At 48.2% G+C, this 24,627-nt stretch overlaps 2 protein-coding genes across 6 annotated transcripts in view; one reads left to right on the top strand and one right to left on the bottom strand.

The window, feature by feature from the left end:
- Positions 1-3,018: 3,018 nt before the first annotated feature.
- On the bottom strand, positions 3,019-6,314 carry LOC116315413 (TATA-box-binding protein-like). The gene is made up of 8 exons (XM_031733708.2): positions 6,137-6,314; positions 5,079-5,190; positions 4,661-4,871; positions 4,460-4,547; positions 4,291-4,382; positions 4,039-4,203; positions 3,337-3,428; positions 3,019-3,192 (listed from the first exon to the last, which is right to left on the bottom strand). Exons 1-8 carry the CDS (start codon positions 6,182-6,184, stop codon positions 3,074-3,076), a joined length of 927 nt encoding a protein of 308 aa, XP_031589568.1. The 5' UTR covers positions 6,185-6,314; the 3' UTR covers positions 3,019-3,073.
- Positions 6,315-7,255: 941 nt separating this feature from the next.
- Positions 7,256-24,627, top strand: part of ankfn1 (ankyrin repeat and fibronectin type III domain containing 1) — a 77,871-nt gene continuing 60,499 nt past the window's right edge. For 3 of the 5 annotated variants that reach the window (XM_039616181.1, XM_039616182.1, XM_039616179.1), the window contains exons 1-5: positions 7,256-8,413; positions 9,901-10,028; positions 10,134-10,373; positions 12,823-13,058; positions 17,884-18,146. In XM_039616181.1, coding sequence (XP_039472115.1) covers positions 9,913-10,028; positions 10,134-10,373; positions 12,823-13,058; positions 17,884-18,146 — 855 coding nt within the window. In that variant the 5' untranslated portion in view covers positions 7,256-8,413; positions 9,901-9,912. Of the gene's footprint in view, positions 8,414-9,804; positions 9,826-9,900; positions 10,029-10,133; positions 10,374-12,822; positions 13,059-15,807; positions 15,956-17,883; positions 18,147-24,627 lie in introns of those variants that run through there. The other 2 variants (XM_039616180.1, XM_039616183.1) reach the window with 2 other exon arrangements.

Below are 24,627 nucleotides of genomic sequence, written 5' to 3'. Positions count from 1 at the left end.
GACGAGGAGACGACTTAAACTCTCAGCTTCAGCTCGTGTGGAAATGATTTAAGTTCTCGTTTCCTGCTCAGATGAAGCAATTGGGGCGAAACGAGGTGTCTAATGAAGCCTCGGAGGTTGATTGATTTTTCTTCCTGACCTTTGGGACACTCATCCAGGCACGGCGCCCGAGTGCTAAATCACTTCCTTCCCAGATCCGTTTCTGGGTCAGGGATGATGTGAGCTATTTGCTTTGGACCCGAGTCTCCGGAGACGTCCTCCCCTGCTTCCTCTGTACAACAGATGGTTGCAGGCCGTGCATGTAAAGTGGTGAGTTAGCAGCTATTGGAGCTCACAGCTCCGAGTTCGTGCTTTCCTTCCTGTGAATACAGGTGTGCTTTGTAATCCTACATGCTGATGTTGTTTGGCTCACAACAAAGTGGAAAAGTTGACTTTGCATTTTTGCACCTTCACAGCTCCCGGTTCCTAAAAAAAACCTTTGACTAAAAGTGTGCAGTCACAGCAGCGGCCCCGCGAGGCGGCCAAACTGCTGAAGCCTGGAAACAGGAGGAAGAAAAAACTTGTGGAGTCTGAATTTTCAGAAACATTTGGACATGTGTCACAGCCTCAGATGCATCTCCATGAACGCATTCTGCACATGCAGGTGTGCAGAGGTAAACCAGAAGCTAACGCTAACCACTGAATGGCCTCAAAGCACCAAGGAGCAGGAACTTTATGGCATCCACAAGTTTACTGATAATTCACTGGAGAAAACTTCAAAAAGTGCTTGTTCGGTTCAATTTAAATGCTCATTGTGTGGTGTCTGCTCGAAAAAGCTCCTTCTTACCTGCGTTTGATCCAGGCTGATGTCCTGCTGTCACCTGACAGTCCCGCAACCTCTCAGGTAACTTTCTGCTGGGATCAGGAAACTCCAAGAAAGTTTCCAAACGCCTCAGAGAACCACGTTAGGTTAACAGGACCTCAGTCGGCAAGAAGAAGGTGTGCTGCCCATCGGCAGGCTTCCAGAAGATGGCCAACCTCCAGGCTCTTGTTTTTCGCAGAGATCTGGAAGCTTTATCTAAATGAACTTCAGTGCTTATCAGGACAGTAAGATTAGGCTTCAAACTTTCCTTTTTGCTAAAGCATATAGTTAGGGCTGGACCAGGTGACCCTGAATCCTCCCTTAGTTATGCTGCAGTAGGTGTAGGCTGCCGGGGATTCCCATGATGCACTGGGTGTTTCTTCTTCACTCACTCTGTGTTAATAGACCTCTCTGCACTGAATCATCCTTGTTATTAACCTCTGTCTCTCTTCCACAGCATGTCTTTATCCTGTCTTCCTTCTCTCACTCCAACCGGTCGCAGCAGATGGCCCCGCCCCTCCCTGAGCCTGGTTCTGCCGGAGGTTTCTTCCTGTTAAAAGGGAGTTTTTCCTTCCCACTGTCGCCAAAGTGCTTGCTCATAGGGGGTCATATGATTGTTGGGCTTTTCTCTGTATGTATGTTTGTAGGGTCTACTGTACAATATAAAGCGCCTTGAGGCGACTGCTGTTGTGATTTGGTGCTGTGTAAATACGTTGAATTTAACTGTCAGACTTTACAGCTGCAGAACTTAGAAAAACATGAAACACCATCACTGAAGGTCTTTTATGTCCTCCATCGATCCCGACCTCCTCCTGCTGCCGGCTCAGTTCAGAAACGTGGATTCATTCATTCAAAAGATGTTTCTGTTGTTTAGATATTTGGATTTTTGGGAGAAAACAGACAGTTTGTTCTGTTCAGACAAGCTTTATTACAGTTTATGTTTTCTTATTTTTATTTTCATTCATTTCAAATGTTTTTAAACATTTGTTGGGGGATTTGTTTCAGTTTGTGGTAAATGTCACTGGCAATATAATATATAAACAGAACTTTTAAAAAGCAGCGACTCAATAATTAAGCTCATCGGGCAGTTTGTGATAATAAATTGAAAAATACCCAAATTGAGCATATTTCCTCTATGATTTTATTTTGTTTTGGTTTTTCCATGTTAACAAAATTGTTATATAATAACCTGTGTTTGGACAGAGAATGGAAACAGAGAAGCAAACACGGAGCATCGATGTCGAAGAAGAAAGAGAGAGTGGGGAGATCAGGAAGTGTCAGGACGATTGTTGTTTGGTATTATTAGGATCAGAGGAAGCCGAGGATGTTAGAGAGGGAAAGACATGAGCCAAATGGAGCGAGAGTGACAGGATGCCAACAGCTCGAGCAGATCAAATAAAAAGAGGCGAGGAGGTCACGAGCACTCGATGAGCAGTCGCTGTTCCAAAAAACCTGAAAAAGACAAAAATGTGAAACTCAAAAAAGATGAAACTGTCTGAGAGCCTGAGACGGTGAGTGGGGGGAAGGAAAACCACAGAGACGCTCAGAGGAGAGAAAGTGTTCCCATAATTCACTGCTTTCATGCAGACTCGGCGTGTCAGCGGCCGGATTACCTCACCTCCTGATGCAGCCCTGGAGACACGACGGGAAGAGCCTCCATCCCCGCGGTCAGCGGGTCACAGAGAACACGCCAAACGACGCGTTTTCATGACTCATCGTGAATCTGACCTCCTGCCACCTCAGGAAAGGTGAGGCTCACAGCCACACCCACCAAAGTAAAACGTCAGGTAACAAGGTCGATCCCAGTAGACTTCCCAGCATGCACTATGATGGAAACTCGACCAAACCCCCAAACCGTCCAGTCTGAGCTCCATGCCGACTGAATGTTGAGTGATGTAATGAAGGGCATGTTGTAAAAACCGTTACCTGCTCTGGACGAACCTGTTTAAGAGGACATCAGGATGCAGTGACCTGTTTGTACAGGTTATTGGCCGTTCTGATGGGCGAGCAGCGGGTCACGTCCACCCAGAGGCCTCCTGCTCACTCTCAGGTGATCCACTCACCTGTGAGTGAGTAATGGCCTGCAAACACACACGAGGTACACGGCGAGCGCTGCACGTCTCTAAATCACTCACAGAGAGCAGCCTGCAGCCATGCTGACATCTAGTGGTACAATCAGGAGCTACAGTGGAGTTCAGTGGTGCTCATGCATCAGTTTATTCAAGTCTGCCTCTAACATCGGTTTGGCTTTGGAATCAAAGCTCTGCTGCGTGTTCGCTCCCTCTTGTACTCTCTCAGGATTCTGCAGATGGTTTTAAAGACTTCATTGACCTCAGCCCAGGTTTTAGCTCCTGGAGTGTAACACAGGATATTTCATGGACATCCACAAAAATCAAAGGTCAGTGTTTCTGCTTATGCAGTCCTAATATGTGCTAACACTTTCACCACCAGAGGGCAGCATTTATAATTGAACTGTGACGTGTGGACAAGCTCACCGAACACATTTATGTACCCAGTTGAAAAGAGGGACACTCTGATGCCGGTAATCTGGTCGAGGACGAGGCCGTTATACATCTCTGGCTCATAACTGTGGAAAGAAGAACACAGACTAAAACCTCACAGTTTCCACGACGTAGAAACTAAAACCTTTCACAATGATTTCAGGACACACTCCACAGTTTAGCGATCTCCTACGCAGCACGCAGCAAAACACAGGCTGCTGCAGACACAGTGGGAGAGCCTGAAATATTCGAGAAAGGCGACTCTGAGGCTCAGTGGGAGCTGGCCAGTTTAGAGCCGTTTACTATCCAGTCTGACTGAAATGTACCCGGGATAATTCTGGGAACTTTCGGACTACGGTGTCTGCAAAAAATGGCTTTAATTCGAATTTACTGACCATGCTGTCTACATGTTTTCTTCACAAGTGCTTCAAAGTATCCGTGATTGTGATTGCACATTTCACATCATGTCTTGAACCTCTTTTAAGTTCTTTAAAACATCGTCACGGGGACCGAAGACAGAAAATGGGATTCATATTCAACAAAAGACCTTTTGAAAGTAAGTGCCATCAGTCAGCATCTGTCTCAGATCATTTAGCACAGAGTAGCGTTGACTGACACGTGATGTGGTCAAAGTTGGGCTTTAAACCGGCATCCCTGTTTGGGCCTAGCCTCCATTCAGAGTCCTTATCTCCTGACCTGCACTGCCCTCTGTGGACCTTCTGCAGTTCTGCTAAATCCACTGGAAAGGTCTGGCAGAAGGCTACAATGTTCTGGATCTTAAAGTTGAGGAAGCGCACGGGAAAGCCAAACTTCTGCAGTTTGCGGGCAAACTTCCTGGCCGCCAGGCGCGACTCCTCCACACTTATTAAAAGAAAGAGGAAGCAGAGGAGATGGTTGGAAACCCACCGTGCCGCATCACAGTCTGAGGAGATGTGACTCCAGACAAACCTCTTGGTTCCCAGGGAGATGATTTTCCCACTTTGGAAGATGGTCACTGTTGCTTCTGGCTCCCGGATCCTAGCGATGATCCCTGTGAAAGTCTGAAAAACAGTGAAAATGAAAACCAGTGCCGGGCTCATTATGTCTCCACGTAGATCACGCGTTCAGGTCTCTGCACCTGTGGTTTGTACTCTACGTTCCACATCCTGCGAGCAATGAACTTCAGGTCCAAACTGCAGCCCAGGTCCACCGTGGAGATGACGTTACTGCACGCAAACACATAAAAACACAAGAGTCACAGCTGCATGTTCAAGCCGCAGAGCCGTCATTGGACAGTGCGCTCATACACAGAAGCAGACTGTGATCTCTGCGGTGATACCATATCACTGGGACGAGATTCGATGGCTTCTCCTTCAGTGTCTCAGGGTCCGCCGGGGTCCCGGGATTAACAGGAAGGGGCTTCAGTTCAGACGAGGAGGACGCACACATGAGCTTAGCTTCTGCTGAGGAATTCTGGGAGCTGCTGTTTGGTGACTTCGTGCCGGCAATCCTGCTCTCTGCAGTCAGATCCTCCTTCTTACAGATTCTGTCTGAGGCACGAACAAGAGCAGCAGAGCTGAAAGTACCACAAACTGCAGTTCCTCTGACGTCCACTCAAGGCTCCAAAACCAACTATGACTAAGTGCTAATTAGCAGTTATGGATTAACAGTATATGGATGCAGCTTGGTCACCGCTCAGCGCTCCACCCAGTCATGATTGCACCGTGTGCAGAGTGTTGTCGGCTCTGTTGTCGTACCTGCATCGTCGCAGGTGACCGTGTTCAGTGTCAGGAGCTCATCAGGCAATAACTTGAAAAACAGTTCCTCCTCGCCGACCTCCTCTCTGACTTCCTCCGTCCTCCTGGGGTCCTGCAGCAACAAGAGAATCTGCCTATGTGCTAACGTGGTGCTACATGTTTCTGCTCTGTGTGGTGTCCAGACATGAACAAGCTCAGTGTCGATAACTCCAGGTCCACGCGCTCCTTCACATCCTGAAATCAGTCCAACTCAAAAAATGGTCTGAATTCCTCTCCAGTGAAATGATTGGTCTCTGTTCACTATGACGTCATGTTAAAGTTTAACACCCAACTGTTAGTAGTTAGCAGGTTAGCTGGCTAGTTTCAGTATATAGTCTGTGACGACTGGACGAGAGCCTCCACACTAAATATGCAGAGTGCTGAGAAAATGCTCTCGTCATGATTTCTTATTTTTTACATATTGTCACACTCACACGTTTCAATTTTTAATGACAGACAAAGATAACCTGAGTAAATGCAAGACGATTTTAAATGATCATTTAACGATGATTAATGATCTTGAATTAACTGTCATTAACCACGTTTTTTAAAACGGAGTTCAGTCTCACTGCCACACCCAGACCTGATCCCTGAGCTGCTGAATCCACACATCACTTAACCACAAGCTGTCTGTCTAAAAGATGCCAAACAGCAGCACATCATGATCTAAAGATACAGTTTGGCGTGACCTTAAACGGGCGTTCATGCTAAAAAACCCTCCCGTGTGTCTGGATTCAAACAGTTCTGTGAAGGCGAGTGGACCAAAGTTGCTCCACAGCGCCGTGAACGACTCACAAACACTCGCAGGTATTAGAGGAAGAAGCCTCATCTTTACTGATCATCAATAGCAGACTGTCAGAGTTTTCTCTGGAATATGTGACAATAAAGATCTGACACAAAGCATAAACAAACAAACAGTTTGAAACTGGAAATTTTCTCCACTTTTGATTTTCAGGTCTGAAATGCGGCAGTTTACTGATTTGATTTTTAAACCAGCGGCTGAAAAGATGAAAACTCACGTTAGCGATGAACTTATCAAAGTATCGCTCCAACGCAGACTCGTCCATGATGCAGGAGGAAGCTTCCTGAAGCCTCAGTGATCAAACCCAGTAACAACAAGCCGATAATAAACGTCCTGTCAGAGGTTTTATGTGAACTTGACTGTTTACATCCAAAAAGATTCAGACAGGAGGAGTCTGTTGCTAGGAGACCAAGATGCTCAAACATGACAGTGAAGGATTTTATGTGTTCTTTCAAAAAAATTCATTTAAATGAGAATCAAATGAAAGTGATAAAAACAAATGCTTTACTGCTTTGAGCCACGCCCCCTCCAGGTGGGCAGGTGTTGGAGTAAATTCTTAAAGCATGAGTTCAGGGCCGAACCCACTGAAAGAATCCCATCTGACATGCAAAACCTGCTTATTTCAGCTCTCTACTAGAGCGGCTTTGCACCAGTCCCAGTTCATAATAACCCCCCTCTCTTATTCTGGGCCTCGGTGTCACCGCCACAGTCCACCCGCTGCCTAAAGAGGGGCGCTGTGTTAGCTCCTCCCCCTGAGCCAATACACTCAAAGCAGGTTTGTTCCTGGGGTGGTTTACCAACGGTGCTGCACACTTCAGGCGGGGTTTCCCATCAGCGAGGCCAAATATGGACATCCCCTCTCTGTGACATCATACAGACCCACGAGGGGAACACACTGTGATAAACTGAGTGTTGAGCTGCCTGAGCGTCGGGCTCAGCGCGAGCGAACGCTCAGCTCAGCATTACAAACTCTGGTCAGGCATGTGACAGGAAGTGAGGCGGCGAGTACTCGAGTATCTCGACCTGCAGAGGCTGTTTGTTTAAATTGGGGATGATTACAGCAAACATTCAGCCTCCTTCCTGCCCGCTCTTATCTCCTCACACCCTCCCACCCTCCCACCCACTCCACCTTTCCTTCATTCCTTCTCTTTGTCAGTTATTTCTTCACTTTTTGTTCCTCCCTCGGATTCAGTCTGTGTGCTGTTTCCTTTATTGTTTCCTTCTCCCTCATTACCTTTTGTCCTTATTCAGGTTTTATTTATTTTGTACCTCCATCCACCCTTACAGTTTCCCTCTCGTCCTTCTTTCCTTCCTTTCTTTTTTTTTTTTTGGGGTTAATGCCATATACTCCATGTTCTTATTCCTTTTCTACTTATCATTCATTTTCTTCCATTTCCTCGTGACCTTCCTTATTTCCTTCTCTAACTTAGTTTGGATTCCCCCACCCTTTCCCTCCTGCTTGTCCTTTCTCATGTCTTTCCTCCTTTAATCTCTTTTTCTTCTCCTTTCTTTAATCCTTCCTCTTTCCCTTTTCATTTGCATCCCATCATTTGTGGCTTAACTGCTTCCTTTTCTTTCGTTCTCTTCCTTCCTTCTTTTTGACTCCTTTCTGTCCTTGCCCATACATTTTGTCTCACTTCTTTGTTTCCTTCACTTCATAGATCCCCCCTTCCTCCTGCTAATCCTTCCTTCCTCACGTCTGTCTGTTATTCCATTTCATTCTCTTCACTTCTTTTAAATTTAACCTTCCTTTCCTTTCCATTCATTTCTTCCTTCCTTGAACTCATCCCACTTCTTCTTCTTGTTTCTTTACAGATCTTTCCTTCTCCTTCCCTGCTTGTTCCTCTTTCAGTTAATGTTGTCTTTTTCTTTGACCTGTTATTTTTTCCCTGCATTCCTCTTTTTTTTAATTTTTTTGTTTTGTCCTTCCATCCATCCTTGTTTCCCCTCCCTCATTCCTTTATTCCTCCCTTCTTTGCTCTTTGTGATTTCTTCCCTTTGATAACTTCTTCCATGTTTTGTTTTGCTTTCCCCTTCATCTTTTTCCTTTAATTTACTCCCTGCTGTGGTCTCAGTTCCTCTTTCCTCCGTCCTTAACTTCATCCTTCGGTCCTCCTTTATCCCCTCCTCCTCCTGTCTGTCCCTCCTCCCTCCTCCGGCTGAAGTAAACAGATGAACAGGGAGATACTGAATCTCTCCCTGGGCCCCTCTTCCTCCTCACTCCTCCCAGTTAATTGGGCTCTGGCTGTCTGAGTGGCAGTCGCAGCAGTATTGAGGCCCGGCCGTGCTCCAGATGTGCGCAGAGTTGACCGCAGTGAAATGTGAGCCGCTCCGGCCTGGCTGCCTGTATTTTGGGATGTTTTACACGGGGTAGGACAAAGACACGTTTCCAGGCGGGATCCCGGCCCGAACAGATGTCCCTGTGCTGGGAGCAGAAGAGGAAGAAGAAGAGGAGGACGGGGGACCCGCGCGCAGCAGAGCGAGGACAGAGACGGTAGAATTTGCGTGCGCGAACATCGGCCTGTTTGGGCAGCGTTTGCTGACAGGAAGTCGGCGTTAATCACTCCCGCCGGTGCTTCCTGCTCGCGCCGCTGATCAGCCACGTGTGGTCGCGCAGCTGCGCCGTGTCTGTGTTTGACGCACGCGAGCGCACGTTCGCGTTTGGCGCCCACAGACAGTTACCGGGGAAACTTCGGATAAGTCCTCAAATTCAAGTAATTACTAAAAAGGGCAGCGAGAGGTCGCCCTCGCAGTAATGTTAAGCCCTCAGCTTTCCTTGGCAACGTTAACAGCAACCAAGATTAGCAAAGCAGGACTACAAGCTGACAAGTTGTAGTCCTGCTAACAAACTGCTGATTGTAAGGCGTTAACAGCCAGCGTAGGCTGAGCCCACCGAGAGTAAACTGAGAGTTGACTGAAGTCTTCAGATTAGATGAAAAATCACTTATCGGAAGTTTCTTCTTTCTAAACAAACTTTAAATGAGCCTATTTTACACATACAGTGGTACGGCTCATTGGTTGCCACGACAACATGGCTGGCTCTCCATTAACCAGTTTTTCCACTATGCTCGCTAACAGCATGAACAAAGCATTACAAACAAGCTAAACCAAATTTTCCCTTGTGGGACAATTAAAGAATTATTCTATTCTATTCTAATGTTGGCTAATATGCCATACAGTGTGAATGTTACCACCACTTACCAGCTAACCAACTAACTGGTTTGACCCATAAGATACTGTCTACCAAAGTAACAAGCAGCATCACTAATTAAACAGCTAATTTATAAGATGATAAAGCTAGCTATCTGCTAATTCAACTTACAACTCCACATTCTGAATATTGTAATTCTGCAATAACTAATTAATGAAAACAAGTTTCTTAACACTAGTTCACCAGCTAACACAATTACCAAAGTAGTGTTAAAAGCTACATAACCAACTAACAAGCCAATGCTACAAGCTACCGTTTAAGTAACAAGTCTTTATTACCAGAGTAAATTTGTAGGAGAATTTTAAACAGGGATAGTAAATTTTAAAAAAAATTGTCTGTAGTCCTTTCAAGATGGCTGCCAAGTCGCAAATTTCTTTATAGACCAGTCCACAAATCCGCTGCATCATCAGATAGCGAGGTACAGATAGCTAACTCCTTAGTAAGAAACAACTTAACGTTAAGTAGCTTATGTACTATTAGGAGCTACATCATCAGGTACTGAGCAGTTTTTTAAAAGACGTATTTAACATTTCTTTAACCAGGTGAGACTTTTGTACACTGTGACCTTTTAGAGAGTGCAGGCCTACATGCAGTCACAGGTCAGGCAGGAGTAACGCACACAAACAGGTTAACCTGCAGAAACACGTGTCTAACCCCGGGAAGCTGCATACAGAAGTCTGAGTGGGAAACACCAGGTACACAGAGAGCTGCTGCACACCTGTCTGAAGGTTGTTTTTTTAACTCCCATCCCCATCTTTGATGTCCCGCAGATATGGCCGAAGATGTCCGTGGATTCTGATAACTCCTGTGTTTTGCTGTCATCGCGTGACTCCCGGACTTCCTGCATCTTTCAAACCGCTGATGAGAAAGATGACATCCCAGGAGTGGGAGAGGAAAGGTGAGCCCGAATGCCGATTCTCAGGGGCTGATTGGTTTTCATTAACCTGTTTATCCCTTGTTGTGGTGTCGATTCCTTTGTAACTCCGCCTCCTTCCTCCCGCAGCGTCCTGGAGATGCTGAGCTACTCCAAGTTCTCCGACTTGGAGACATGGCTGTGCATGCCGTCCTCACTGCTGCTTTCCAGGCCTCTGGACTCCACCCACACCTCCTCGGGCTCTTCCTCCAACTCGTACTCCTCACGTGCGTCCCTCCACTCCGCCAACTCGCTCCCGGCTTCCTCCTCTTCTTCGCTGGCTTCAAACTCCCGCCGCTCCACCTGCAGCGAGCCGGGAGAGATCGACAGGTAACCCCAGCTCACTTGTTTATGCTCTTCATCGGGTTTATTTTGAGGCAGTTTCCATGAAATTTGCTAATTTCAGGGGGTTTTTGGATAATGGTGGAGCGCTGTGGCACAGAGGAACCAATCAGGTCCTTTGGTGCTTTGAATGAAAGTTTAAAGAGAAAATGTTCTGTATCCTTCAGGACCATCATTCAACCTTCTCACTGTCCAATCTATGAACAGGATCATTCTGTGTGTTCGAGCTGCTCTTTGGAGTTTCAGCAGCTGCTGAGTCCAAACAAAAGATAAAATCAGAAGTTTATTCTCGTGTGTTTGAAGTGTCAGGATTACCTGTAGAGCCTCAGGCTGATCCTCCTGCTCGTCCTGCAGAAACATCGGAGCTCATGAAGCATTCGCCTGGCACCGTGGAGATGGCAGCTCTGTAGGCAAAGATAAGCCTGCAGGAAGCCCAAGGGGAAACAGTGCTGTTTATAGAGAGGAAATGTACAGCTAATGTAAGGAAGTGGGGTCATTATGAGTGTTTGCAGCAGCTGGACGCTCTTAAGATGAACTCTAGGAGCAGTTTGCAGAGTGAAAGGTCCTCCCTGTCATGTTCACAGACTGGTCCTGCTCTCTGAGCTTCGTTGGTTTCTTTACAGGAAACAGTCAGTGCAGTGTCAGATCCACAGACTCCAGTTTCTGTCAGGGCTCTCTGACAGATTTCACCGTGATGGAGCAAACCATCGAGTTCCTTCAGAGTCCGTCGTAATCCGCTCCACCTGCTACAGAACAGCTTTCCTTACAGGACACCGCCCTTAAAGAACACAGCTGCTCTCCATCACAGTTTTCCACTTCCTGCTCAGTGACGTGTGTTCCATGAATCTTGTGCACAGTTTCTAAATGGTCCAAAACATGTTTAGAAAACTGATTCTAACTTTGTTGGATTGATCAGAGAAGCTGAGAAATCCTGAAACAGCACAAAAGCACAGTGTGCAGCTCCGGAGGAAGAGCAGGGCATCTGTGGATGGGATGGCTGCAGGTTCGATCCCTGTCTCGTTCCTCTCTGTTCCTCAGCCTGTGAGTGTGAGCTAGAGAGCAGCTCGGTGTGGACAAACCCCCTGTGTGGATGGGTCCATGTCCCATTCCCTCCAAGCCTGATGACAGGAAGAACTCCTCCTTATGATGTGTCAGTGGACAGGAAGTTAACGACTGTTGCTGGTAGCGTGACAGTAATGTGGTTTTTGTACTGCTGGCTGGAGAAGAGAGAACATCTACAGACATCACCTTTCACTGACTCATGCTCTGTTCACTCAGCTGTTTCATGTGTGCAGAACTCAGGTGTGCGTCTGAGCGCGCTCTGTACAGATCTGGGCCCACGCTGATGGCGAGCAGGATCGTTGCAAACTGACTCACGGCTCAGAAACACTCGATTGTCCATCCTCCTCACTCAGCCTTTGTCCCCCTACAGACAAACACACACACACACACACACACACACACACACACAGGTAAGGTAACACCCCTGCTGGGCAGTGAACACCTGAGAGGAGCTTTTCCTTCAGCGCTGTTATCCGGCTGTGGCGGTCCGATGAAGGGCGCAGTGTTCTCAGACGTCGCACTGATCTGCTGAAGTGCGTCGTCCTCGGATGCTGAGCTGGGCTTTCCTGCGGAGGAAAAAGAACGGACGGCGTCGGATCCGAGGATCATGGCGGAGCTGCAGCTACGCCATCTCCGAGGACAGGTACCAGCTGGTTTGTGATGGTTACCCGTCCATCCCGCACGTCTCAGGGTCGTGTTCGACACTCAAACGATCGCTGTTTCAAACTCACAGCCTGCTCGCACTGCTCCCTGAACACTGCAGGGAAACTGGATTACTGATGTAACCAGAGCTCAGTGCGGATGCTCTGATTAACACCGACATGTTCCTGTGTTCATTTAATGGGAAATATGTTAAACTACTTCCAGGTTTTTTACAGGATTTGTAGCATTGGTGTGGCAGAGATACTGTGTGGATACTTTATTCCCAAAGTGATGATGAAAACAGGACATTTCATCAAATTATTCCCAAATAAAGTGTTTCCAGTTGCTTAAACAGCTCGGTGATGTGAGTTGGCGGACCACAGAGGAAGTTTGGATGAATAGAGAGACCAGCCCAGTCAGCAGGGTTAGATATCAGATCGCAGATAAGGACCTGTTCCTTCCACTGCGTCACCGTCACCTGTGCCTCAGGTAAACGTGTGGATATGAACTCCAGCCTCTGGTGTTGAGGTGAAGTTCTTTGCAGACCCTCCATCCACCCGGACCCCACCACTGCAGTCGTATCACCTTTAGTGTATGGACTCATCCTGGCTGTGGTTATTTTCTGGTCTCTGATTGGCTGGCTGGAGGTGAAACGAGAGGAGGAGTTCTCCGTGTCGTGTTTATTTTGTGCCAAGTTTTTCTCGCTGACTTGTCTCTCCTCGGATCCCTGCAGGTCGTCAGAGAGAGACTCCGCCTTCCTCACGCCCACTCTGACGAAGGAGGCGACATGTCTGTCCACGCCCCTCCTCCCCATCCTCTCCTCCACCCCTGCACATCCTCCCGCTGCTGCCGCTTCACGGTCCAGCTATGGCACTCAAGCAGGAGACTCCACCTCCCACAGCGGCGTCAGCATCAGGAAGCGGCGGCGTCTCGCTGCCAGTCCTGGAGGACTCCACTGGACCTCTTCAGGTAACAACAGCCAGTGTGTGTGTGTGTGTGTGTGTGTGTGTGTGTGTGTGTGTCAAACTCATTCCTGTCTGGAGTAAATGAGCTCCTCTGAACGTCCACGTGGACACAAACACTGAGATTAGGTCAAAGGTCAGATCTGACTCGTCTTGTTTGGATGCACTGAAACTGTAAAATACAGATTTTCAGGGCATTAAACTGATTCTAGTGACAGATAAAGCTGCAGGAAACACCTCTGGTCACACGCACAGACGCAGGAAGAATTGCTCGCTGGGTTGCCTAGGCAACCTTCTAATCAGCGCTATGCTTTAACATTTAAAGTTGAGAAGAGATTGATCAGGTGTCTCCAGCATTTGGGACGGGATCAGAAACGAGTCCTCAGAGGGACAGCTCAGTCAGAGAGGCTGAGATGGTCTCAGCATGTGCAGAGAAGGAGGGGGTGGAGGATGAAGGTGGAGCTGCCAGGGCGGAGGAGGAGGAGAGGAAGAGCTCAGAGGAGGTTCATGGATGTAGTGAAGGAGGACAGGCAGAGGGTTGGGGTGACAGAGGAGGATGCTGGGATAGGAGGAGGTGGCGGCTGAAAGAAGGAGAAGAAGTGGCGTGGGTCTCTGGTCGCGGCATCGCTGTCCGTCACTTCCTGTGTGGACATGCTTTATGACATCGCCAACCCCAGAAGTTTTTAATTGGCCGATAAAGTCCAAAATATAAAGTAACTAAATCCAGGCAGCTCAGAGAAACACGAGGATACCTGCGCACATGGAACAGAGGCGGGGCTGAAACACCTGGGTAACAACAAACAGGTGAAACCAGTCAGTGAGGACGAGACGGGGGAAGTAAACACATCATGACACACAAGACACAAATGACTACCAAAATAAAACAGGAAGTGAGAAGTAATAAGAACATGAGGAAGTGCAGACGTGTTAATAAACATCGAGGGGAAAAACTCGACTTTAATACAAAATCAGACTAAAGAAATACTCGAAGAAGCAAATGAGCCAAACGTGTAAACAGTGAGTCAAACAGGAAGTTCTTGGCCTTTTTTCTGATATTTGTATTCATTGTTTATGGATGAAGAGCTAAAATCAGCAGTGAGACATCTGTGTTGGCGCTGACGGAGGCTGATGGAGGCTGAGCCCCTCTGCCCTGTGGTCATCATCGAGCAGCCACATCAGGAGTCGGTGTGTTGTTTCTCCCACACCCACAGAAGAGACAGATCTGTCGTGGGCGGAGGTTGTAGCCGCCGGCAGACTGAACGTGGGGTTGGAGCGGAGCTGTGGACGTGCTGTCGCGGCAGGAATGTCTCTGATGGCTCCGAGCGGTGGTTTTGTTTACCGGGCTCCACTTCCTGTGTGTCGCTCTGCTCTCTTTAGCTCCACCCTTCTGGAGAATGATAACGAGCTTCCTGTTGAGCAGATTACGGCACAGCATCCATCAGGTGTTTGATCTCTGGCGTGCTTTCCTCAGACTGCAGGGTTAAGCTGCCTCTCGGCTTCACGCCGCAGGTTTTCTGTCTTTTCTGATCTGTCCTGCTGATTCCTCGCACTCAGTTATTCCACGCCAGCCCAGGCTGTCGCGCCTCGTTTGAAAAAAGGCTCAATGTGAGATAAACATGGTGTCCAAGGGGGTGTAGCTGCTGCTGGTTCTGGGTGGAGTTACTGAGCTGTGAGTGATGCAGAGATGAAGCCTGAGGTGCGGGTGCTTTGTTAGAGTTTCACAGCGGTGCAGGTAACAGGTAACCGATAAGTAACTTCAGTGTCACGAAGGGGCGGGGCTAAATCTCTGAACCAGTTTTACTATCAGTGATGTCACAGCTGTGCTTAGTACTCCGCCGTTCTCAGGTGTTCATCTTTTAAAGGGCAAAGGTTACTGGCTTTTTTACACCGACCTGCTTCATAAACAGGAAGTCCTGAGCTGGTTATCCTGATATCCTGTGTACAGCACCCCCCAGAGGCTCAGTGAGCACACCAGCTGCTTCTTAAAATCAGGTAAACCCAGAAAACTCTGAGGTGACCTCAGTAAAGGAACCTTCAAAATAAGACGTTCAGAGAAAAAATGCAACACCAACAAAAGTCTTAGTTCAGTTCCAGCAAAAAATCTTTGATTTGAAGCAGAAATGAAAGAAGAGGCGCCTCAGAGCCTCCATCCTGAAACAGGAAGCTGAGGATGCTGAAGAGCTTTCCTGTCCTTCAGCACACCTGAGACACCTCAGAGAGGAGGAAGTGAAAATACAGATTGTCTCCTCGTGGTCGAAATCAATCTTTATTGACTCACACAGAGCGACAGCAGCTCGTGGCGCGGTGTAAACATTAAAAGATTAAATGAAGACGTCGCCTTGCAGTCGAGCAGCTCGTGTTACTGACTCGGTGAGTCCACAAGCTTGTTGGGTCCTCTGGGACTTTAGAGCAAAGTTCAACAGGAAGTTGCCGTGCGTGTCTCACTCTCACTTTACTCTCATCTCTCTGACTTCCTGCAGTTTGTGTCTGGGTGTTGGTGTGCTGTGTGTCCAGCAGAGGGAGCTGTGACTCCAGCTGAGTGAGGAACAGCACCTCTGCTGATCAGCTGAGCTTCACACAGACTTTATTCATAAATGATTCAAAGTGTGTCGTGAGTGCTGTGCTTTCATGTTTCCTGTCTTCAGGATCATCCACACACCTGCGTGCTGCCACGCCCACATTCTTCCTTATAAGGAGAGTTTACCTCGCGGTGGATGGTGGAAGATGCTGAAGCTGTTCTACGGTCACACAGTCGTGATGAAGGAGCACGTGGCTGCTCTGTGTTTGGCCTGCTCACACGGAGAAGCTGCTGGCGTTTCCTCCACCCTCTGAGGCGGTGCACGGAGAGAGAGATGGCCCCTCGCCATCACTGTGACCAGCGCGTGTTGCCTTCACTCTTCGATGGTTTGTGGGACTTTCTGTGTGTCTGTGAAGGTTCTCAGTCATCCAGGTCATCGTAGTCAAAGGAGTTTGCAAAGAAAAGCGTCTGGACTTCTTTAAGTTGCTTGAAGACGTTTCACCTCTCATCCGAGAAGCTTCTTCAGTTCTAAGGTCAAATGGCCGAGAGTCCCAGATTTAAACCCAGTGGGAGTATCCCCCCAATGAGGGACAAAGGACCCCCTGGTGATCCTCTAATCACATGCGCCAAGGTGTGAAAGCGGGTGTGGGACCTAATCAGCCAGGGTTTCGGGTGAGCCATTGTGAAACCTGGCCCCACCTTGTCATGTGAATTCCTGAGGTCAGATGGCCCAGGATGTGAGTGGGCGTTAAGGCGTCTGGGAGGAACTCAAAACTGGATTATAGATGGCAGACAGTTGGTGTCGTAAACCGCCTTAACGCCCACTCACATCCTGGGCCATCTGACCTCAGGAATTCACATGACAAGGTGGGGCCAGGTTTCACAATGGGCTCACCCGAAACCCTGGCTGATTAGGTCCCACACCCGCTTTCACACCTTGGCGCATGTGATTAGAGGATCACCAGGGGTCCTTTGTCCCTCCTTGGGGATACTCCCACTGGGTTTAAATCTGGGACTCTCGGCCATTTGACCTTAGAACTGAAGAAGCTTCTCGGATGAGAGGTGAAACGTCTTCAAGCAACTTAAAGAAGTCCAGATGCTTTTCTTTGCAAACTCCTTTGACTTTCTGTGTGGCGCTCACAGGGGCAGTTCGTTTTGTTGTTGTTGTTTGGTCTGATATCCTGCGCACACAGCGTGGCGTGCAGTGAGTTTTTGGTCAGGTGTCTGATGGCTGAAGCCATGAGGGCGGCTCGGCGTGGTGGCATGGCGATGACGCCAAGTCGAGGATGAGGCGAGCGCTGCACAGGATAAGAAAGCAGAACGAGCCTTCAAACCTTCCTCCCGTTCATGAAGCCGGCGCTCTCTCGTCCCGAGCAGATTCAAACCTCTCCTCATGAATGAAATCGATTGGCTGCCGTCGGCGTTCGTCTGTGAGCGCTCGCAGGCGAGCTGAATGAATTTCCTCCTCATCAAACATTTATCGTGCTGCCTGGTTTGGTGCCTTACCTCCAGCGTTAACCTGACCCTTGGGAACACGGCCCACAGTGAGGCTCACGTTTCATCGCACGGACCTGTGGAAGCAAACAGGCTGAAGACGATGTCCTCAAACACACGTCCGGTCGTGTTTTGAGCACCAGTAAACACAAAGCAATAACTCAGAGTAAACTGCAGCTGAAATACATCAAATCAGATTAATTTATTCAAAGAAATGAACTTCAGGTAAAAAGTAACCTGGATAAATATAAATACCAGTCGTGATTCACTGGAGCAGGTTCAGTTAGCTGTAGCGTTTCACAGGAAGTGATGCAACAAAGCTCCATGGAGAGTTTAGACCTGAGAAAATGAAAGTGGGCACAAAGCTGTGTTAGCTTTGGTCTGTGCTGCAAGCCGCCTTGTCACCCACCTCCCCCTCTTTTCTCTCGCTCGAGCTTGTGCTGATGTTCAGCCAGATGTTGATTATAAAGTGTGAGTGTGAACGGCTGCTGATGAAATTATCCACGTTTCTGGTACAGAGTTCTCATAATGACAGAGTCGTGTGTGTGCAGCTGTGTGGACACGCAGCAGACAGCTGTGGATCTGCACGTGCTCAGTGAGTGCCGTCATGTTTCTGGTTAAAAGGTTGACGTCGAGGTTTCAATGTGAGCCACAAGCTGCCGACACCCTCGACCTCCTCATGTAGTTTTAATGCAGCAGCTCAGGTGGTCAGCTTACACCTGACCCACTCACACGCACACACACACACACACGCACGCTGTGGGTGAGTGGGAACATGACACCGCCCCCCTGACGCAGCAGGGCTCTGGTTTCTCTGCAGGCTCTGTTCAGCGGGACTTCTGGTCACCTGATCCGTCCCCGGGGTCGAGGAGGAGTGCAGGAGGAGGAGGCGGTGCAGGTGCGAGGAGCCTTCCCCTGGCGGAGGTGGCCCGAGTTTCCCTGCCGTGGGCCACAGACCGGGCGCTGCTGAGGAAGACTATTTCGGTGGACGACCGTCTGCTGGAGCCGGCGGGCGGCGAGCAGCGACACCTGAGGCTGCTGAGCCGGCTGGAGAGAGGCCGGAAGAAACTCCGCAGCATCCACGTAAGTCTGGATTTCCTCTTATCTGATTATCGTTTACTAAAGCTGACCTCTGACCCCAGGTTCCATCATCAGAACAGGACAGGAAGCGCTTTCACACCTGCTCCCAGGTGCTGTTTGTGGGAAACACAGCTGACTGTTTCCTGATGAACAGCTTTTATCTTTGTAGCTGCTCTCGTGGTCGCCGCTGTGCTTGGAGCGTTTGTGCATTTTTGTGTTCCTGCTGTTTTGTCGTGTGTTAAACTCAGCGGCGCCGCCTCGTCCAGCCTCGTGCCGCGGCGAGTCAGCGTGCCTCAGGTTTGACGCTTTTACCAAAGTCACAGCCACAAGAGGGAAAACTGTCCCAGCAGCGAGAGGTCAGATCAGAAACTGCGACCCTTCACTGTCCCCGCCCCCTGTGTCCACCTCGGTGTAGGTCAGAGGTCACGAGTGTGGCTCTGGCGCCTGTTTTGGTCACCTCCAGCAGCTCTAACTAGTCAGACGGTGGGAGGGAGCGGATCCTCCCACTGCTGCTGTGATGTCAAAGGAAACGGGAAGATGGATTGGTTGCTTTGTAAAAAACTGGGCGGGCTTTAGAGGAGTGGGTCATTGTTGCATCGATGATGGAGGACGTGCCGATCCACCCGAGCAGAGGTGCGATCGATACTGATCGTTTAGTTCAGTCAAAATGAGTTTATGATGCGAAAGACGAGGAGATCACCTCCAGCTAAAAACCAAAACCATGTTTGTGCCTGAGCTAAAGCAGCAGGAATATAAAGACTTCTTTGTGTTTGAGCTGACGAGGTTTGTCGCTCCGTCGCTGAAACGCTGTCCTGCGTTCGTTTTCAGGTTGGGAATGATTCCTACTCTCTGCTCGCTCTCTGTTGTTCTCTCTCAGCCAACAAACTGTTTCCTGATTTTGTCCAATCAGCACGCAGAGCCAGATTAGTGATAACCCCGTGAATCTGCAGAATGATTTCCTGACTGACGGAGCGATGTCTCGCTGTGAGCGGAGCAGCTGGCGGTTCCTCCTCCGTCCGCTCCGTCGTGTCTGTAAATAAACGATCTCCAGGCAACGCCGGTGTCCGGCTGACGGCGCAGAAACGTCCCGGTGACTCAGCGGCGCTCCCGTCATAAACCCGAGGAAACGGCGCCTTTGTTTGTGCGTGGGGCCGGGACGCCTTCCCAACCTCCACCTGCACCATAAACACATCCCGTTCCTGCGTTCATCCGTTAAACTGTAGCTTTCTGGGAATCAGCGCGACGCTGTGATGTCACACCGAAGTCTGTTTGTTCCGTTGAGGCTCAGCGGCTTTTACAGGAACACCGCATTCCTTTAAAACTCACAACGTTTTCCAGATAAACTGAAACATTCTTAAATTAAATCAGTTTCGGGTAAAAAAAAAAGTCTCAAAGGCAAAATTTTAGAAAACACAAATTAAAAAAATCTAAATGATTATATTAAAACTCAGTATTTACAAATCAAGTTGAAATTCTTAATTTATAAAAACATTGAAAAATTAATTTCAGTTGATTTTGATTTAGTTCTAGTTTTGATAAAAATGTAAAATTATTAACATTAAAACAGAATAATTTGACTAAAGTTGAGTCTGTGGATTCATAATTTAAATAACTGAATTCTCAGTTAACACAAACTCATCACTGGCTGAGATGAGCTTCCATGTTTCCGTGTTTCTGTGTTTCCATGTTTCTGTGTTTCCTGGCTCTGTGTGAGCTTCATGTCACGTTCTGTGATTTAACCATCAGTAGTAACAGGCCTCTCCTCCTGAGCACCAGCAGGGGGCGCCCTCCTCGTCCGCTGGGCCTGTTTAATGTGACTGCAGCTGCTGCAGGAAGCGATGATTCACCCTGCTGAGTACTCAGCCTGGTGTCCAAAGGCAGGTGAAAATCAGACCCCTCATCGTACCTGAGCCCCAGGAGGAACATTTCCCAGACGAGCCGTCTAAATCCTGACTTTTAGCGACACCTGATTCGTCGACTCTCATTCCAGGTCCCCGCCCCTCAGACCAGTTACCGAACACCTGCCTGCTCTAAACCCCTCCCCCTGCTTCCTGCTCCTTCGTGACTCTAACAGGAGCATCATCAGGAAACAGTTCAGCTGGCTCATTTCCTCACAGACTTCAGAGCAGTCGCCCCCTGCTGGACGTTAGAGGGAGCGCAGGTTTAAGATACTCGCTGTGCCTCGGTTTTTATTCTTGGTTATTTTAAACAGATCCAAACTCACGAGTGTGTGATGATGTCAGAGCAAACAGCCCCGTTTACTCTCACCGAACAATCGTGATGATGTCGGGCAACCTCGGTGTGGTTTGGTGATCCTTCAGCTGTCAGTTACTTTTTAAAAATGAACTCATTCTGAACAGTTTTTACCTGTAAAACTGATTAAATGACACAAATGATTGAATTGAATTGGTGGATGTTTTGGGGTGAGGAGCGGCTGACTGGAGCAGCATCTGCTGGTCGCTGCACGCAGCAGGCTGTGGTCAGCTGATCAAAGGTAAAACAGTGATGGACGACCCTCATTCGCAGAGAGATTTCCTGTGTATGGATTCATGTATCTGATTGTTTTAAGTGAACAACCGCCATGTTTAAACAGCCAATCAGCAGAGGGTTGGTGCTTTTGCCCCACTGTAGGGAACTTTAAGGGAACAGTAACTTCATTAAAGTGTTTGCAGGACTTTTTTTTGTGTCACACGTTCAGTCAGCAGCAGCGCGTTCGGCGTCCTCGCCTCTGCGATGGGGTGATGTGGGCTGAGGCGTTGCACACAGGCGGGCTCTGTGCACGCCTCCCGTTTACTCTGACATTTTTCTGTGGCCCGCTCGCCGTCTTTGTACACAAACACTCACACAGTGCTGTATTAAGCGGCCGTGCTCCCGCGGGACTAATCATATCAGACACATCCATTAAGCTGCTGCTCCGCTCCAAATCCTCCATGAATCACCCACCGCGAAATCTTAGCTCCATAAATTCAGCCTGACGTCTTATTACTGCTGATCCTTAAAATAAAACAGGCTGTGGAGCGCTGGAGTGCTGCCTCCTCCTCAGGACAGCGCCGCATTAACCCGCTGCATGCTGTGGCTGCGCACAAACCACAGCTTCACTCCTCACCATTAATGAAACCACACCCCCCAGTACACCTCCCACCTGTGGTGATGATGATGAGGGTCCGGAGGGATGCTCTGCAGGCATCATGCGTGACCCAAAACAATAAAGTCGATCAGACCTTCGCTCTGTGATGTTCCGACTTCAAACATAAGAAGAAGAAATTCAAATTATTTATACACCAAATCACAACAACAGTGGCCTCAAGGTGCTTTATATTGTACAGTAGACCCTACAAACATACATACAGATAAAAACCCAACAATCATATGACCCCCTATGAGCAAGCACTTTGGCGACAGTGGGAAGGAAAAACTCCCTTTTAACAGGAAGAAACCTCCGGCAGAACCAGGCTCAGGGAGGGGCGGGGCCATCTGCTGTGATTGGTTGGGGTGAGAGAAGGAAGACAGGATAAAGACATGCTGTGGAAGAGAGACAGAGATTAATAACAGATATGATTCAGTGCAGAGAGGTCTGTTAACACATAGTGAGTGAAGAAGAAACACCCAGTGCATCATGGGAATCCCCCGGCAGCCTACACCTTGACCCTCCAATGGTCGGAGTTGTTTTCTGCTGATCAGCTGATTGAGCTCGTGACGTCACCTCGGCGGCGCTCTGTGGCGAGACGGTTCACACGTTTAAAGATTTACTTCTGTGGAAAACCTCAGAGGTTCATGGATGTAGTGAAGGACATGCAGAGGGCTGCTGGGACAGGAGGAGGTGGAGTAGATGGTCCAGTGTGGCGCCCCCTAAAGGAAGCAGCCAAAAGAAGAAGAAAAGGATGTCTGCAATTCTTTACAGTGTAAATACATTAATTAATAACAAAGTAGTTTAATTACAGTGTAGTTATTGATTCACTTGTAACTTTACACTTTGAACCTTTACATTGTAACAGAGTGTAAACATAAATGTTACTGTGTGGCTACATCATGACTGACGTACACTATGGTGTAATTACAGTATAAACAGCATGTATTATAATTTAATATGAGCACATGTAGTTTAATTAAAAATGTAATAAATAGGTATTTTTTTAAATATAGCTCAGTTACAGTTATAAAGACTTATAAGTATAAAGTTTAATTGTAAATACATCATTTAATAATTACTAACATACTGAAATAAGTATAGTGCAATTAAAATATTAAAGTATAATTGTTTTAATTACATTACAGTGTGTTAGTATTTGCTATATTTGTAATAAATCCATTCATGTCATATTACACAGTGTGATTAAGTACAATAGTGTAGTTACATTATGGTGTAGTGTAATTAAAGTGCAATTATATTTCAAGCATAAAAAATCAGGTTGGAAAAGGTCAAAGGTCGTCCCGAGAGGCCTTTCATGTGATTGGCTCATCACTTGCTGTGGCCCCCGTGTGTCGTGTTGGACACAGAACATGTCACAACATTAAAGTAATAATGGACGCCATGACACATTCCTCACTGTTTGCTGGGAGTCAGGACGGCGTGCAGTGGGAGGTCGTCCTGGTGGTGGTAGATGGTTTTGATGATCGCTCACTAACTTTGGACCGATGACCTCACAGCTCACGCTGCTGAACTCTGACCTTTCTTTACACTGGCTGTGGTGGAGCTCGTTAAAGTTTAATGTGGGGTCTGATGGCGCCGCCTCTCTGTGACAGCAGCGTGCGGCTGAATCTCACCTGAGAGCCGGACCGCCATGCTGCATCACATCTGTGACCACGCCAGTCACCCTGTCAGTCACCCAGCGGGTGGGCGCTGCCAGGAGGGGGGCTCAGCCTCCCCTGTCTGCGGGCTCCCTGCCCGGCCATGAATGCTGGCATTGGAGGGCTAATTAGCCCGAGGAGAGGCCAACAGGCCGCTACACAGTACGCCTTGTTCACATTAGAGAGGAGAAGCAGGAACGGGAGGGACCCAGCCGTCTGCAGTCAGCGCCGTCCACCCGCCGAGTGGCGGGCATGCAGGAGAGCAGGAGGTTATATTAGTTCAAATTAGCGGTGACACTTGACAGGCAGGCTGAGTCAGTGAGGTCCCGTCAGGTCTGATCACTGCAGATCGAGTTGGGTATCGATACAGATGTTCAGCATCGGCCCGGAGAGGCTCTCCTCCTCTGCTTCCACTCAGATGAGACCTCACAGCTGAAACGATAAAGTGCTGTAAGGATAGAAGCATGTGAGCGTTATCAGTGACAGATGGCAGCGGCTCCTTTGTCTGCTGAAGTCAAACTCTCCAAGAAGCAGACTCAGCTGTTTTTAAGACTGTTTTTATCCTCTAACACAGCAAACACATGCTCATGAGCACTGTGGAAAAACAGACTGTAGCTAAAAGATAGCCTTCATGATGTCATCCATTCCACTGCTAATAATGCAGGCTGACTACTGCCCCCTGGTGGACGTTAGTGGAACTACTGAAACACGCCCTCTGCAGGCAGAGAGAGGAGCTGCATAACCTTTTATTTTCATGTCCCCACTATGAAAAAGAAAGTGTGGTAATTAAAGCGCTGCTCCATCACGTGGTAGAAACTTGTGTTACATGAAAGTCCAGCACAAACTTTTGTCTTTAACACAAACACAGAAGATTTGAGAGTTTTTAGACTTTACAAACAGCGGTCCGGTCTCCGTGAAGCTTCATGTTTCTGACACACTGAGCTGAACAGGAAGACGTACTCCGCTTTCACAGACAGAGAAAAACAAAGGAAGGTAAAATTATATGTGCTCACCAGCAAAGAGGTCAGACCCGGCGGCATTAATTGACAGTAAAGTCTGGGCTGCGTCTATCACCCCCACCTCTTTGCGCCACGACTTCCTGTGACATTAAAGTGCGAACAAAGACGAGCCGTCTGGGCGTGCTGACATTCAGAGAAATACCAGCAGAGCGAAGGAGGAAGTGATGAAGGCTCGAGGTCTGAGACCCTCCGCCTCTTTGTTCTCAGAGCGCCTCCGCCAGGATCTGAAGGGCTTTAAAGGCACACACCTGGACAGGAACCTTTCTTCACCTTTCCACAGGGACTCCATCACTGTACCCCAGCCAATCAGAGGCCGACTTTGAGAGGCTCTGCTAAAACGATGCTTATAACAACACACCTGACCTCCTCAGAATCGGCTCATTTTTTAATGAAAAATCTGATCCTGAAAAAGAACTTTTAATGGTTTGATCCTTTCATATTGTGCTGCTCAGCACATTAATGAGGTCATCCATGATTATTGATCGCGTAGGTCTCTGCAGGCTTACGGTGCACGTATCCTGAGCTTTGTATCAATCAGGCCGTCCTCTGACAGGAAGCTCCTCACAGGAAATGGACCGATTCAGAGAAAAGGAGGTGAAGGTGACCGATTAAACTCAGAGGCCGGTGAAATCTGTGACGAACGCCGACAGGAACAAAGAGACGAAGCTGCCGGCCTG

This window comes from Oreochromis aureus, linkage group 8 (assembly GCF_013358895.1).
Source record: "Oreochromis aureus strain Israel breed Guangdong linkage group 8, ZZ_aureus, whole genome shotgun sequence".
In the NCBI taxonomy this organism is placed as follows: Eukaryota; Metazoa; Chordata; class Actinopteri; order Cichliformes; family Cichlidae; genus Oreochromis; species Oreochromis aureus.
This window is presented reverse-complemented; position numbering and strand designations above follow the sequence as displayed.

Coding starts and splice junctions, on each gene's coding strand:
- LOC116315413 (XM_031733708.2), bottom strand. CDS start 6,184: ATGGACGAGTCTGCGTTGGAGCGATACTTTGATAAGTTCATCGCTAAC. Junction 4,548..4,660: donor AATCTCGTCCCAGTGATATG/GTATCACCGCAG, acceptor GTTTGCGTGCAG/TAACGTCATCTCCACGGTGG. Junction 3,429..4,038: donor GTCCACAGAGGGCAGTGCAG/GTCAGGAGATAA, acceptor TTCTTTCCACAG/TTATGAGCCAGAGATGTATA.